This window comes from Labeo rohita, chromosome 16 (assembly GCF_022985175.1).
Source record: "Labeo rohita strain BAU-BD-2019 chromosome 16, IGBB_LRoh.1.0, whole genome shotgun sequence".
Classification (NCBI taxonomy): Eukaryota; Metazoa; Chordata; class Actinopteri; order Cypriniformes; family Cyprinidae; genus Labeo; species Labeo rohita.
Genome location: NC_066884.1, coordinates 5,396,369 through 5,408,773, shown reverse-complemented (window position 1 = coordinate 5,408,773; position 12,405 = coordinate 5,396,369). Strand labels below are relative to the sequence as shown.

At 36.3% G+C, this 12,405-nt stretch overlaps 1 protein-coding gene across 1 annotated transcript; it reads left to right on the top strand.

Annotated features, from left to right (window-relative positions):
- The first annotated feature begins 3,631 nt into the window (after window positions 1-3,631).
- ubqln4 (ubiquilin 4) lies at window positions 3,632-10,511 on the top strand. Its single transcript, XM_051131289.1, has 11 exons — window positions 3,632-3,807; window positions 4,350-4,501; window positions 4,626-4,786; window positions 5,943-6,205; window positions 6,401-6,559; window positions 6,743-6,965; window positions 7,285-7,424; window positions 7,531-7,614; window positions 7,712-7,827; window positions 8,871-9,069; window positions 9,818-10,511. The coding sequence occupies exons 1-11, from the start codon at window positions 3,661-3,663 to the stop codon at window positions 9,968-9,970; spliced, it is 1,797 nt and encodes a 598-aa protein (XP_050987246.1). The 5' UTR covers window positions 3,632-3,660; the 3' UTR covers window positions 9,971-10,511.
- Window positions 10,512-12,405: the final 1,894 nt, after the last annotated feature.

The following is a 12,405-nucleotide window of genomic DNA, read 5'->3' as shown; positions in this document are numbered from 1 at the left end:
ACAAGGTTTTCTGTTGTTGGTGTTGTTTTCTATCATACAAATGTTGATTTTTTTTTTTTTTTTTTTTTTTTTTTACAAATGGCATGGAAAGCAATGGGGTCAATGCTTTTCTATACAACTTTGACAAAACTTTGTACAGATTTTGTAAAAAAATAATAATAATAATAATAAATTGTACAGACTTTCTAAAACACATCTATGTGTTGAAACTTTGCATGCTCATAAATGACCCTAAATTAGAAATATTCACAAAAATTCATTAAGAAACAAATAGTTTAACCAGCATTTCCAGCAGTTTAAAAATCACATGGGGAGACTGACCCCAACACAAAATAAAGTGGTGGAAATTAATACTAAGAGCATCAAAAAGTCATTCATTCTGATTTCTTGATTTTGTCACCTTCACAAATAAGCTAAATTATCCACTTACTATTAGTGTTTTGTGGTCTGGCTGCAGCACATTAATTAAATGGTTTATTTTGTGGTTTATTTGCCTTCTCCAGCGTCTTGTATGTCATCGTATGCTTGTTCTGGTATTTGCCCACTTTTCTTGAGCAGCCTGTTGAACAAAACCAAAAAAAAACATTTGAATCTTGTGTTTAATGTTTTAAATGCTTAATGTAATGTATTCTGACTACTTTTTAGATTACTTTATGATAACTTTGTCTCAAACTTGTTTTAAATTGACCATAAAATGTACCAAAGTGATATAAAATAGTGTGACAAAAAAAAAAGAGAAATGTATTCCATTTTTTCATAAACTGCATTAAACATTACATTAAACCAGGGTTTCCCAAACTTGGCATAATATAAGAACTGCAGTGGGTTTGTGAGTTGATAAAAAGGGAATGAGTAATTAAATCATTGAAATGTAAAATAAAATTATTTGAACTCTTGAACGCTAAACAGAAATATTTTATTTCCATTGTGTTTATATGTAATCATGTCATTTGTAAACAAGTAACTGTAATCTGATTATGAGCGTTAAAATTGTAATATACTCTAATTACTTAATTTTTGGAATCTGATTACATAATCCAGATTACATGTAATTAGTTACTACCCAGCTATACAGGTGCTGGTCATATAATTAGAATATCTTCAAAAACTTGATTTATTTCACTAATTCCATTCAAGAAGTGAAACTTGTATAATGTATACATTCATTCCACACAGACTGATATATTTCAAGTGTTTATTTCTTTTAATTTTGATGAATATAACTGACAACTAATGAAAACCCTAAATTCAGTATCTCAAAAAAATTAGAATATTACTTAAGACCAATACAAAGAAAGGATTTTTAGAAATCTTGGCCAACTGAAAACTATGAACATGAAAAGTATGAGCATGTACAGCACTCAATACTTAGTTGGGGCTCCTTTTGCCTGAATTACTGCAGCAATGCGGTGTGGCATGAAGTCAATCAGTCTGTGGCACTGCTCAGGTGTTATGAGAGCCCAGGTTGCTCTGATAGTGGCCTTCAGCTCTTCTGCATTGTTGGGTCTGGCATATCGCATCTTCCTCTTCACAATACCCCATAGATTTTCTATGGGGTTAAGGTCAGGAGAGTTTGCTGGCCAATTAAGAACAGGGATACCATGGTCCTTAAACCAGGTACTGGTAGCTTTGGCACTGTGTGCAGGTGCCAAGTCCTGTTGGAAAATGAAATCTGCATCTCCATAAAGTTGGTCAGCAGCAGGAAGCATGAAGTGCTCTAAAACGTCCTGGCATACAGCTGCGTTGACCTTGGACCTCAGAAAACACAGTGGACCAACACCAGCAGATGAAGTGGCACCCCAAACCATCACTGACTGTGGAAACTTTACACTGGACCTCAAGCAACGTGGATTCTGTGCCTCTCCTCTCTTCCTCCAGACTCTGGGACCCTGATTTCCAAAGGAAATACAAAATTTACTTTCATCAGAGAACATAACTTCGGACCAGTCAGCAGCAGTCCAGTCCTTAGCCCAGGCGAGACGCTTCTGACGCTGTCTGTTGTTAAAGAGTGGCTTGACACAAGGAATGCGACGGCTGAAACCCATGTCTTGCATACGTCTGTGCGTAGTGGTTCTTGAAGCACCGACTCCAGCTACAGTCCACTCTTTGTGAATCTCCCCCACATTTTTGAATGGGTTTTGTTTCACAATTCTCTCCAGTCGTTGCAAAGCAGCTTTACACCAAATTGACATTTTTACAATATATGTAGTAGTAGCTTGATGTACATATGGCAGAGATGTGTGGTAAAGATCAATTAATGACGTAATCAAACAGACAAAGAACACTATAAATTAGTAGCAGAATTCGTATGTTTTCAGGGTTGGCATCATCTGAAGTCCTCTGTGGGATTGGCATCATCTCTTCTTAAGTGTTCTGGATCCACACTGGAGCTTGTGAATTCCTAGTTACCATGGGATGTCAATCCCATGGCAAAAACAGAGAACAAACAGGAACATAACTAGCGTAGCTGCTGTTCAAACTAGGAAAAGGAAGGTTTGTTAAACCAGAGCTAAAAGATTAATAATGAACATTTGATCAGATATAGCTGCAGGAAAAGTTTATGAGATGCATTATTTGAACGCTTGGCTAAAAAGATGTGTCTTTAATCTAGATTTAAACAGAGAGAGTGTGTCTGAACCCCGAACGTTATCAGGAAGGCTGTTCCAGAGTTTGGGTGTTTGGGTGCTTGGCAATATTTCTAATATGGAAGAATGCTGTTTTTGTAACATGAGAAATATGATTTTCAAAAGACAAGCTGCTGTCTAATATAACACCCAGGCTTTTGACTGTAGTGGAAGTAACAGTACATCCGTCTAGTTGTAAATTGTAAGTCAAAAGATTCTGTGTATTGTTTTTAGGTCCAAAAAGTAATATCTCTGTCTTATCTGAATTTAATAGCAGAAAATTGTTGGTCATCCAATCTTTTACATGTTTAACACACTCTGTTAACTTCGATAATTCAGAAGTGTCATCTGGTCTTGTTGAGATATATAGTTGAGTATCATCAGCATAACAATGGAAACTAATCCCGTGTTTTCTAATAATATTACCAAGGGGCAGCATGTATATTGAAAATTAATGTGCTTGGACACAGAGCTCTGTGAACAGCCAGCCTCTTTTGCAATGACCTTTTGTGTCTTGCCCTCCTTGTGCAAGGTGTCAACGATCGTCTTTTGGACAACTGTCAAATCAGCAGTCTTCCCCATGATTGTGTAACCTGCAGAACTAGACTGAGAGACCATTTAAAGGCCTTTGCAGGTGTTTTGAGTTAATTAGCTGATTAGAGTGTGGCACCAGGTGTCTTCAATACTGAACCTTTTCACAATATTCTAATTTTCTGAGATACTGAATTTGGGGTTTTCATTAGTTGTCAGTTATAGTCATCAAAATGAAAAGAAATTAACACTTGAAATACATCAGTCTGTGTGGAATGAATGTATACATTATACAAGTTTCACTTCTCGAATGGAATTAGTGAAATAAATCAACTTTTTGAAGATATTCTAATTATATGACCAGCACCTGTATACAGTGAGAGCAGTAAGTGACGTCGATGACACTCCACGCTGCCAGATGGCGCTGTGGAACAATCGGCGTTTGCACCACTTTTCCCCGCTGCTTGTTGGTGCGATGATGTAATGAAGTAAAAGAAGAGTAAAGATGGCGGAGAATAGCGGCACGGATCCTGCCGTGGAGACGAACACTGAGGAAAATGCCGCCGCTAGCGCGACTATCATTAAGGTCACCGTCAAAACACCGAAGGATAAAGAAGAAATAGCCATCGCTGAGGATTCATCTGTCGCACAGGTGATTTATTCGCGGTTTCTTGTTGTTTGTATCACCCGAGCGTTCGTTACACCAGCGGCTAACAGCTTTAGCCGGAGAGCTAACGATTGACGACGAACAGTCCAAAGCCGAAATTCATCGCTGGGGGTGTTTAGAAAGACTCCCACTTTTGTTATTACTTAAATGAGGTTATTTTGAGCATCTTATTCACTGTTTGAGGTTTTTAAAACGCGTGTGAAGTGAGGGTTTCTTACTCGTTGTTGTCGTTAAAGAAACGGCCTGCTCTGGTAGAAGATTCTAGTGTGTCATCTTAGGTCGCGCTCTTTCTGTTTTGCTTTGTATTGATGATTTTAAAAATATACAGATAAATTAAACAACATGTTAGATAGCATTTCCTTTAAAGATGATGCTAGCAGTACTTATGTCAGTTCGTTTGACTAGTTGCTGGTTAATGGTGATGTTTACGAGATCAGATTTAATAAAAGGCGCTGTGATGTTGCACACAAGTAAGGTTTTATTGATCGGATTTCACCACAACTCGGATGTTTTTGCCCTCTTAACAGTTTAAAGAGGAAATTTCCAAAAGATTTAAGGCGAAGCAGGACCAGTTGGTTCTGATTTTTGCTGGTAAGATCCTGAAGGATGGAGACACGCTTGGTCAGCATGGCATTAAAGACGGGCTCACGGTTCACCTGGTCATCAAAACAGCACAAAAGTAAGAGGACCTGCTTTTAGGGTCAAAACACAACTGGTGTTTTAATATGCAAAGCCATTATGTGTTGTAGGATAAAGCAGGTTTATTATGGATGGCTCACTTATAAAGTGGTTTGTGTTTGTAGGACTTCAGGTGGTGGTAGTTCGCAGACCTCTGCCTCTTCTGGCCCTGGACCATCGCAGGGCAACGCCACTGGAACCGCTAACCCCAGCCCGGCCGGTAACCTGGGCACACCCCAGGGCAGTGGGCCGTCCCCAACCCCGACACAGCCACCTAATATACTAGGTGAGTAATGTTTTTAAGTTTGTTTATATTAGATGTCAGCCCATTGTCTCATATTCCAAAATATTGTTGGTGTTTTGTGTTGCAACCAGTTTTGTTGTTGTTAACTACAACTAACTTTTTTTTTCTTTTTTTGATAATTGAACTAAAATTTTATATATATATATATATATATATATATATATATATATATATTATGCCAGAAACTTAAATGAAGATAAATGTTGCTGTACTGAAGTATATTGAAAAGTAAAACTGAAATATTTATGATAAAATAAATATTAAAAAACAAACTAAAAAAAATGATGACAACTTGTGACAATGTACCTAAAATTAAACAAAACTTTCAAAATATTATATATATACATTGTGGTTTGACACATTGTCTGCTTTTCAATGTAGTTTTACAATATTTTGTTGTGTTGCAATGTTGCCATGCAGTATTTAAGTTTACTGGTTAATTTTAGTTTTCTAAATTGGTTCTTCTACAAATAATTGTTTGAAAGACAAACGTTGTTAATCCTAATATAGTATTTTGTTATTTTTAAAACGTTTCTGTCATTTTATTTCAGTGTCTATTTACAGTAAGTGCAAATAGCCCGTCTTGTTGGCAGAGGCTATTTACTCTATTTCTGTCCACCAATGTGCGATTGGCCTAGTCAACATTACAAAATACGATCATAAAATATCAGCTTCTTTGGGAAGATGGTAAAATGTGTGCCATAGTAATTTTGACGCGATTGACCCGAGTTTGAATCCGCGTTTGGACAAACGTTTTTTCCCTCTCTTTTTAAATGTCTTATCACATTGGCAAGGCATTTATTTTTGATCAAATTGAAGGAAATGATCAACAAGTAAAAAATTAAGTGTCAGTTAGGGTAGGGAGTGCTTTATTGTCTTAATAAGGTGGCATCCATTTAATAATTTGAATTAAAGTTATAATTCACACTCAATACGTTATTGAATACTGTTTTATAATGTACTACAATACTAAGGTACAAATAATTGTCACTGTTTGCAATTAGTATAAACAGCAGAAAACTGATATTATAACAAAGTGTAAAAAGAATTCATCTATCGCTATTTACACTTAGTGCGAATAGCTGCTGCTATTTTATTTTGCTTTTGTCTTATGCTGCTTCTCCTTGTGTGTTTTCAGCTGGGTTTGGTGACCTCTCGGGCCTGGCTAACCTTGGTATGGGATCTGCCAACTTCATGGAGCTTCAGCAACAGATGCAGCGGCAGCTCATGTCCAACCCTGAGATGCTGTCTCAGATCATGGAGAACCCGCTTGTGCAGAGCATGATGTCTAACCCTGACCTGATGAGGCAGATGATAGTGGCCAACCCACAGATGCAGCAACTAATGGAGCGCAACCCAGAGATTTCACACATGCTCAATAACCCAGAGCTCATGAGACAGGTATGTTCTTGTATATTTTCATGCTGTAGTACACGTCCAAGTTAATTTCGCTTGATTTGTTTGCAGTAGTAAAATGCTTGAGTGAGTGTGCTGTTATATTTTGTCTTCGGAAAGTTCTAACTAGCCCCTTTAAAAGTTGTGCATTATTTAAGGAACTGATTTGTTTTTATTAACATTCTTTTTTTGCTTGTTAAGACAATGGAGTTGGCACGAAACCCAGCCATGATGCAAGAGATGATGCGTAACCAGGACCGGGCGCTTAGCAACCTCGAGAGTATTCCCGGGGGTTACAATGCTCTTCGGAGGATGTACACAGATATTCAAGAGCCCATGTTTAGTGCTGCACGTGAACAGGTTAGATAAATTAATTGATTAGAGAGATGTATTTATTTTGAAATATGTATAATTTATATTTATAATTTGAAAATATTGTAATTTTAACAAAAATGTTACTGAATTGGTCAAATCCAAAGCCTAGCCTTAAAACTTATTTAAATTGGCAACATTAAATGTTATATTGCATCATCTTTTGCACAGTTTGGAAATAACCCCTTCTCGGCATTGGGTGGAAATACTGATAACCCTGGAACGCAGCCCTCCAGGACAGAAAACCGAGAGCCCCTGCCAAATCCCTGGGGTCCCCCTGACACTGCCGCCACCACCACCTCTGGGACGGCTACCACCACCAGCTCCACCACAAGCTCAACCACACCCAGTGTGTCCAACCCTCTGGGCATCAGCTCCTCTAGCCTTGGAAACGGTAATGGCCTTTTATGTAAACATTTGTAAACCAGGTCCATTGTTGTTTTTTTTGTTGTTTTTTTTTTGGATGATATTTTCTAGCAGAAGCAAGCGGGTAGTTTAAGTGCACAGATTATTTGTTTAGTTAATATATATAGTGTGTGTGTGTGTGTGTATATATATATATATATATATATATATATGTATATGTATATGTATGTATGTGTGCGTTCTAGTTAAATACTGCATAAAAGGGTTTATATCTCGGTGTAGAATTACTTAAGGTCTCAGATTTATGTATTTTATTTATTTACTATTTTTTTCTGGTTTGCGTTTAGGTATGTTTAACAGTCCTGGCATGCAGAGCCTAATGCAACAGATCTCTGAAAACCCTCAGCTCATGCAGAACATGCTTTCTGCACCTTATATGCGCACCATGATGCAGTCCCTGGCCCAGAATCCTGATATTGCCTCACAGGTAGCAATACCATCATTCCCAAAAGTTCATTATTCATAGAAGTTTTAATTTACTTAATTTAATTGTTGCGTTATTAATATGTTCTAAAATCGAAACATTTTTTCAGGTATTGATGAACAACCCTCTCTTTGCCGGAAATCCACAGCTGCAGGAGCAAATGAGAGCGCAGTTACCTGTGTTTTTACAGCAGGTGTGTCTAGTTGGAATTGTTGTAGGTTATGTTTTTGGGATATAGGTTTCATTTATTTTTATGTGCTAACTGACTTGTTTTTCTGATTCACTTGCAGATGCAGAACCCGGAAGCCCTTTCTGTCATGACAAATCCTCGAGCCATGCGAGCCCTAATGCAGATCCAGGAGGGACTGCAAACCCTTCAAACCGAAGCCCCTGGTCTCATGCCCAGGTGCAGTTCTGTTTGTCAACCACCATGTACACACACACACAAATTTCGAATAATTTGAGATATATATATATATATACATATATGGAGAGTTTATTTGAAAAAAAAAATTATATTTTTTATCATTTTCAAAAATCATGTTTTTTTTTTTTTGAGTTAGCTGTATTTTTGAGTTATTTTTAATTAATTAAAATGACCCAACTGCCGTTTGATTGAGATTCATTGAAATGCACAATGAAAAATGTCTTTTTTTTGTAAATGAATTCCTCATTCATATATTTATATTAGTTCCTTATGCTTGCCAAGGCTCAATTTATTTAATGGAAAATGTAGTAAATGAAGAATAAATATTTTTAAATAATATTACAATTTAAAAGAAGGGTTTTCTATTTGTGAGATGTATATATATATATATTTTTTTTTTTTTTTTTTTTTTTTTCATTAGTTACTGCAGTCTTCAGTGGTTCATTCAGAAATCATTCTAAACATTTCTTATTACCAGTGTTGAAAAACACTATAATAGTTTTGCTGCAAATGCTTTTTTTTTTTTTTTCTCTCAGGATTTTTTGAATAGAAAGTTCAAAAGAACTGTTTATTTGAAATAATTGTATCATTTAAAATAACTTTTTTGTAACATTACAAAAGTCTTTACTGTCACTTTTGGTCAGTTTAATGCATCTTTGCTTCATTTAAGTTTTGAATGGTAATGTATCATGCTTTCTGTAAGAATTAGCAGCACTGTTATGTTTTTAATTTTGAAATGGATATTTTGAAGCATTTTAAGCATTTGAAGTTTTGAGTTTATTGTGAGGTTTATATTGCTTAGCTACTTCGTTCTCTACAGAGTGATAAACCCTAAAGAACACATCCTCTTTCTACTAGTTATTTCCCTCTTGGCTTTGTCGTCAAGTAAACACAGCTTCCTCTAGATTAGTGCACACATGCTTAAATGGATTTGTCTTATCGTTTTGTAAATTATTTGACAGATCCCATAATCAAAACAACATCTGCACTTTCCCAATTAAATGTGTCTTGTCTCTTCCTAGTCTGATACCTGGTGGGATGGCTGCTGGTATCCCTGGTGCCCCACTGCCCACAGGGGTGAATGTGACCCCTGAGAACCCTCCGCCCTCAGGCCAGGGCCCCGCCCCCACCCCCATCCCCACCCCTGCTGCTGGAACAAACACCGCCCAGCAGCAGCTCATGCAACAGATGCTACAGATGTTTGCTGGAGGGAATGCATCGGTACTTAAGTTTGTTTTTTTTTTTTTTTTTTTTTTTTTTTTTTTGGTTATAACACATTCTATATTCTATATTGATCTGTCCCAGCACATTTTCTTAAAGACACACAAATATTTTGCATTCTCATGACCACAAAATGTTATTGACAGTGTGCTTTGTGCCATTCCTTTGGCAAAGCATCTGTCAAGTGAATTAAAAATCAAATGCAGAATATGTCATAGTGCCCATATGAAATTGCAAAAGGCAGAAGTGTTTCAAACCAAGTCATGCAGTTTGCTCATGATCAGCTTGTGATCCACATTTTTTGTGGCCAGATGATTACAGCATTTCACCAGATTTGTAATGAGACTCATTTGTGAACCTGTTTTGACCGAACTGGCAGGTTTACACCAAGATGACTGCTCAAGGGTTTCGCTGTTGTAAAGTAAAATATGCTTATTACAGATAATGATTTTTCACTTGTTTAACAGTGCAATTGTAATACAATAATATATTACTAACTTTCTACTACTAATAATAAAACTATTAGAGTATAACAACAATAAATACCAGTGAAAACCAGTGAGTGATACACTATAACAACTAAAAAGAGGTTTCGAGTCCAGCTACAAGTCAGTGCAGAGACTTTTTGGAGCAGAATTTAAAATGTGCAACATTTTATTCTGGAAGGTGTATCACCAAATATTGTGGGAAACACTTAGTATGCTTTGTATATTTGATTATACTCACTTCTTTTCACCTCGCTTTGCAGACTCAGACTCCGGAAGTGCGTTTCCAGCAACAGCTGGAGCAGCTGAGTGCCATGGGCTTCATCAACAGGGAAGCCAACCTTCAGGCCCTCATCGCCACCGGGGGTGACATCAACGCCGCCATCGAAAGACTGCTCGGCTCTCAGCCTTCCTAATTCCATCAACTGAGAGCGTGTGAAGGGAGACAAGAAGCAAACATAGTCCTCATCACATAAAATCTGACAAGCCCTACATAGACAGAATTCCAATTACTCCAATCGTGTTTTTTTTTTTTTTTTTTTTTTTTTTTTTTTTTTTTTGTTTTGTTTTGTTTTGTTGCTTCGATCAGTCGATCTGTGAATCATAAGCAATGAGGGTTTCAAATTTGTTTCCTTGAACCAAAAAAATAACAAACAAACCAGAATCGCCGTGGAATGACGTCACACTAACCCCTCATCACTAGTAAGATGGGACAAAGCTTACATTTGCTGAACCAAGTTTAAGTTACCATTCCTTACAATTAGAACACACTCACCTGAGGCACTACTCGGTGGTTAGGGGAATAAAATCCATACGCTTGAATTCCGAGGCCCAGAGGGATTCTTGTCTTCTGTGAAAAATGCTTGGTTTCCTTAATTTCTCTCTGTTTCTCCTAATTCATGCCTGATCGAACCAGTATTTATTGCAGAAACGTAGAGCTTACCCTTTACTCCCTTTCCGCCCTCCTCAGTTGACGTTGATTTGAGCGTTCCTTGACATTTTGATGTGTTAATCGAAATCTAATAGACATGAACATGTTGGAGCACTATAACACCTTGACTCTGATCGCTTACACTTCAGCTATTTTAGAAAGGAATGAGTTGTGGAGATGAGATTTGGAAAAGATTAAGTCATCTCTTTAGTCGTTTGCCTTTGTGAGGAGTGTACATGAATTGACAGTAAAGGCTTGTCATATGGGTAAGGTTGTAACAAAGCATCAATAAAATATTTCTCAGCTTAACAAGCAGTGGCGAACGCAAACACCATTTGTTTCGACCATATCTTTATGCTTTGACATAGAAGTACTCTAGTGCCTGGAACCAGTTGTATTGTGTAATGAATACATCATCCTCAACTTGCTCTGGCAACAAAAAACAAAAACGGGTTACAGCATGATAGTGATGTTAGCTTCTCTCATTGCTAACCAACAGCCGTCTAATGGAACTAACCGAGTTTTATTGTGAATTTAAAATGTGTTAAACTTTTTTTTTTTGCTGCACGTCCATAATCTATTCTTTATTCTACTTGAATTACATTACAGAAACCTACATTCATCTTGGTTTGTAGTTCCTTCTAACATCTGATTTTGTCTTTAAATCAATTGTTTTTTTGATCTTTGCATTATTGAGCTGCATGACCAGGCAATTTTAGTTTAAGAAGTTTTGCATGATCAAATTATCTTATCACTGCAACATTTTTAATTATTGTCTAATTAACGTGGAGGTCTCACACAAGTCAATTGTTTTTGTTGATAAGTTACATAACCATTTAGTTCCGCAACCACAAAGCTTTAGACATTAGGATTGCTTTAGCTAGATACCTTAACTTTTTAAAACATAATTTATTGGTCATTTGCTTGAGAGTGCATAATATGAGATTTGAAAACCAGGATTGGAAACATGGTGAATCCTGTAGTTGGTTTTGATATGCTCAGTTGTAAAATTTGCTTTTTGTTGGTGCAATTACTATAAACAACTCTTTAAAAAAAAGATTCTTTTAAAAATTATGGGACTGACTTGGTTAAAGTCTGGAAATTTTTTTAAAAATCAAGGTTCAAAAGGGAGGCCAGGTGTAGAAATCCCATTATGGGTTCCTCAAAAAAGCTTTCAGTTAACAATTCTTAAAATAAACAGTTTTTTTCTGTTGTAAAGAACATTCTATCATTTGAAGAACCTTTTTTTCCAAAATAAGATTTAGTGCATTGGAAAGGTTCTATGGACATTAAAGGATACATATAAAACAAAAAAAAAAGCCAGTAAATGTAATTTATATATAATAGTGCATATTGTAAACAGGAATTGACTTAGGAGGGTGAACGAGTTGAAAATTGAAGTTAAGCTTCCTTAACCTAAGGGTTGTTGTCCTTACCTCCCAAACGAAGGTCAAAACAAAAGGTGGTTAAGTCTCAAAAGTTTTTTTTTTTTGTTTCTACATACATTTATAAATATGTAAACATGGTTAAAAAATAAATTAACAGTAACATTAAAAAGACGCTATCAACACTAGCGGTTTATACTGTAGAAATCGTGTCGGACCGACAAAACAGAAGTACTATTAAGTAGCGTTATTTGTGGTTTTATAACGCATTTATGTATCTCTAGTATATAAGAGAGAAGCTTTAAAGGTATTAGTTTGCGCTCCAAAACGTAAAAGTAGCCTATAAGTTTTGTTTCCGCCTCAAAATGACAAATGAGAACTTTTTTAATTTCTTATCCAACAAATATAACGCTGGTTTTGTACTTCTTTTGTTTTAATGATTCCAAAAAACAAATCAATAAATCATCCATGTTACGTTCATTGATCTAGGCCACGTTTTTGTAGTTCGTAGGCACTTCCGTGACACTACATTTCC

Coding starts and splice junctions, on each gene's coding strand:
- ubqln4 (XM_051131289.1), top strand. CDS start 3,661: ATGGCGGAGAATAGCGGCACGGATCCTGCCGTGGAGACGAACACTGAG. Junction 6,206..6,400: donor ACCCAGAGCTCATGAGACAG/GTATGTTCTTGT, acceptor TTGCTTGTTAAG/ACAATGGAGTTGGCACGAAA. Junction 7,615..7,711: donor TACCTGTGTTTTTACAGCAG/GTGTGTCTAGTT, acceptor ATTCACTTGCAG/ATGCAGAACCCGGAAGCCCT.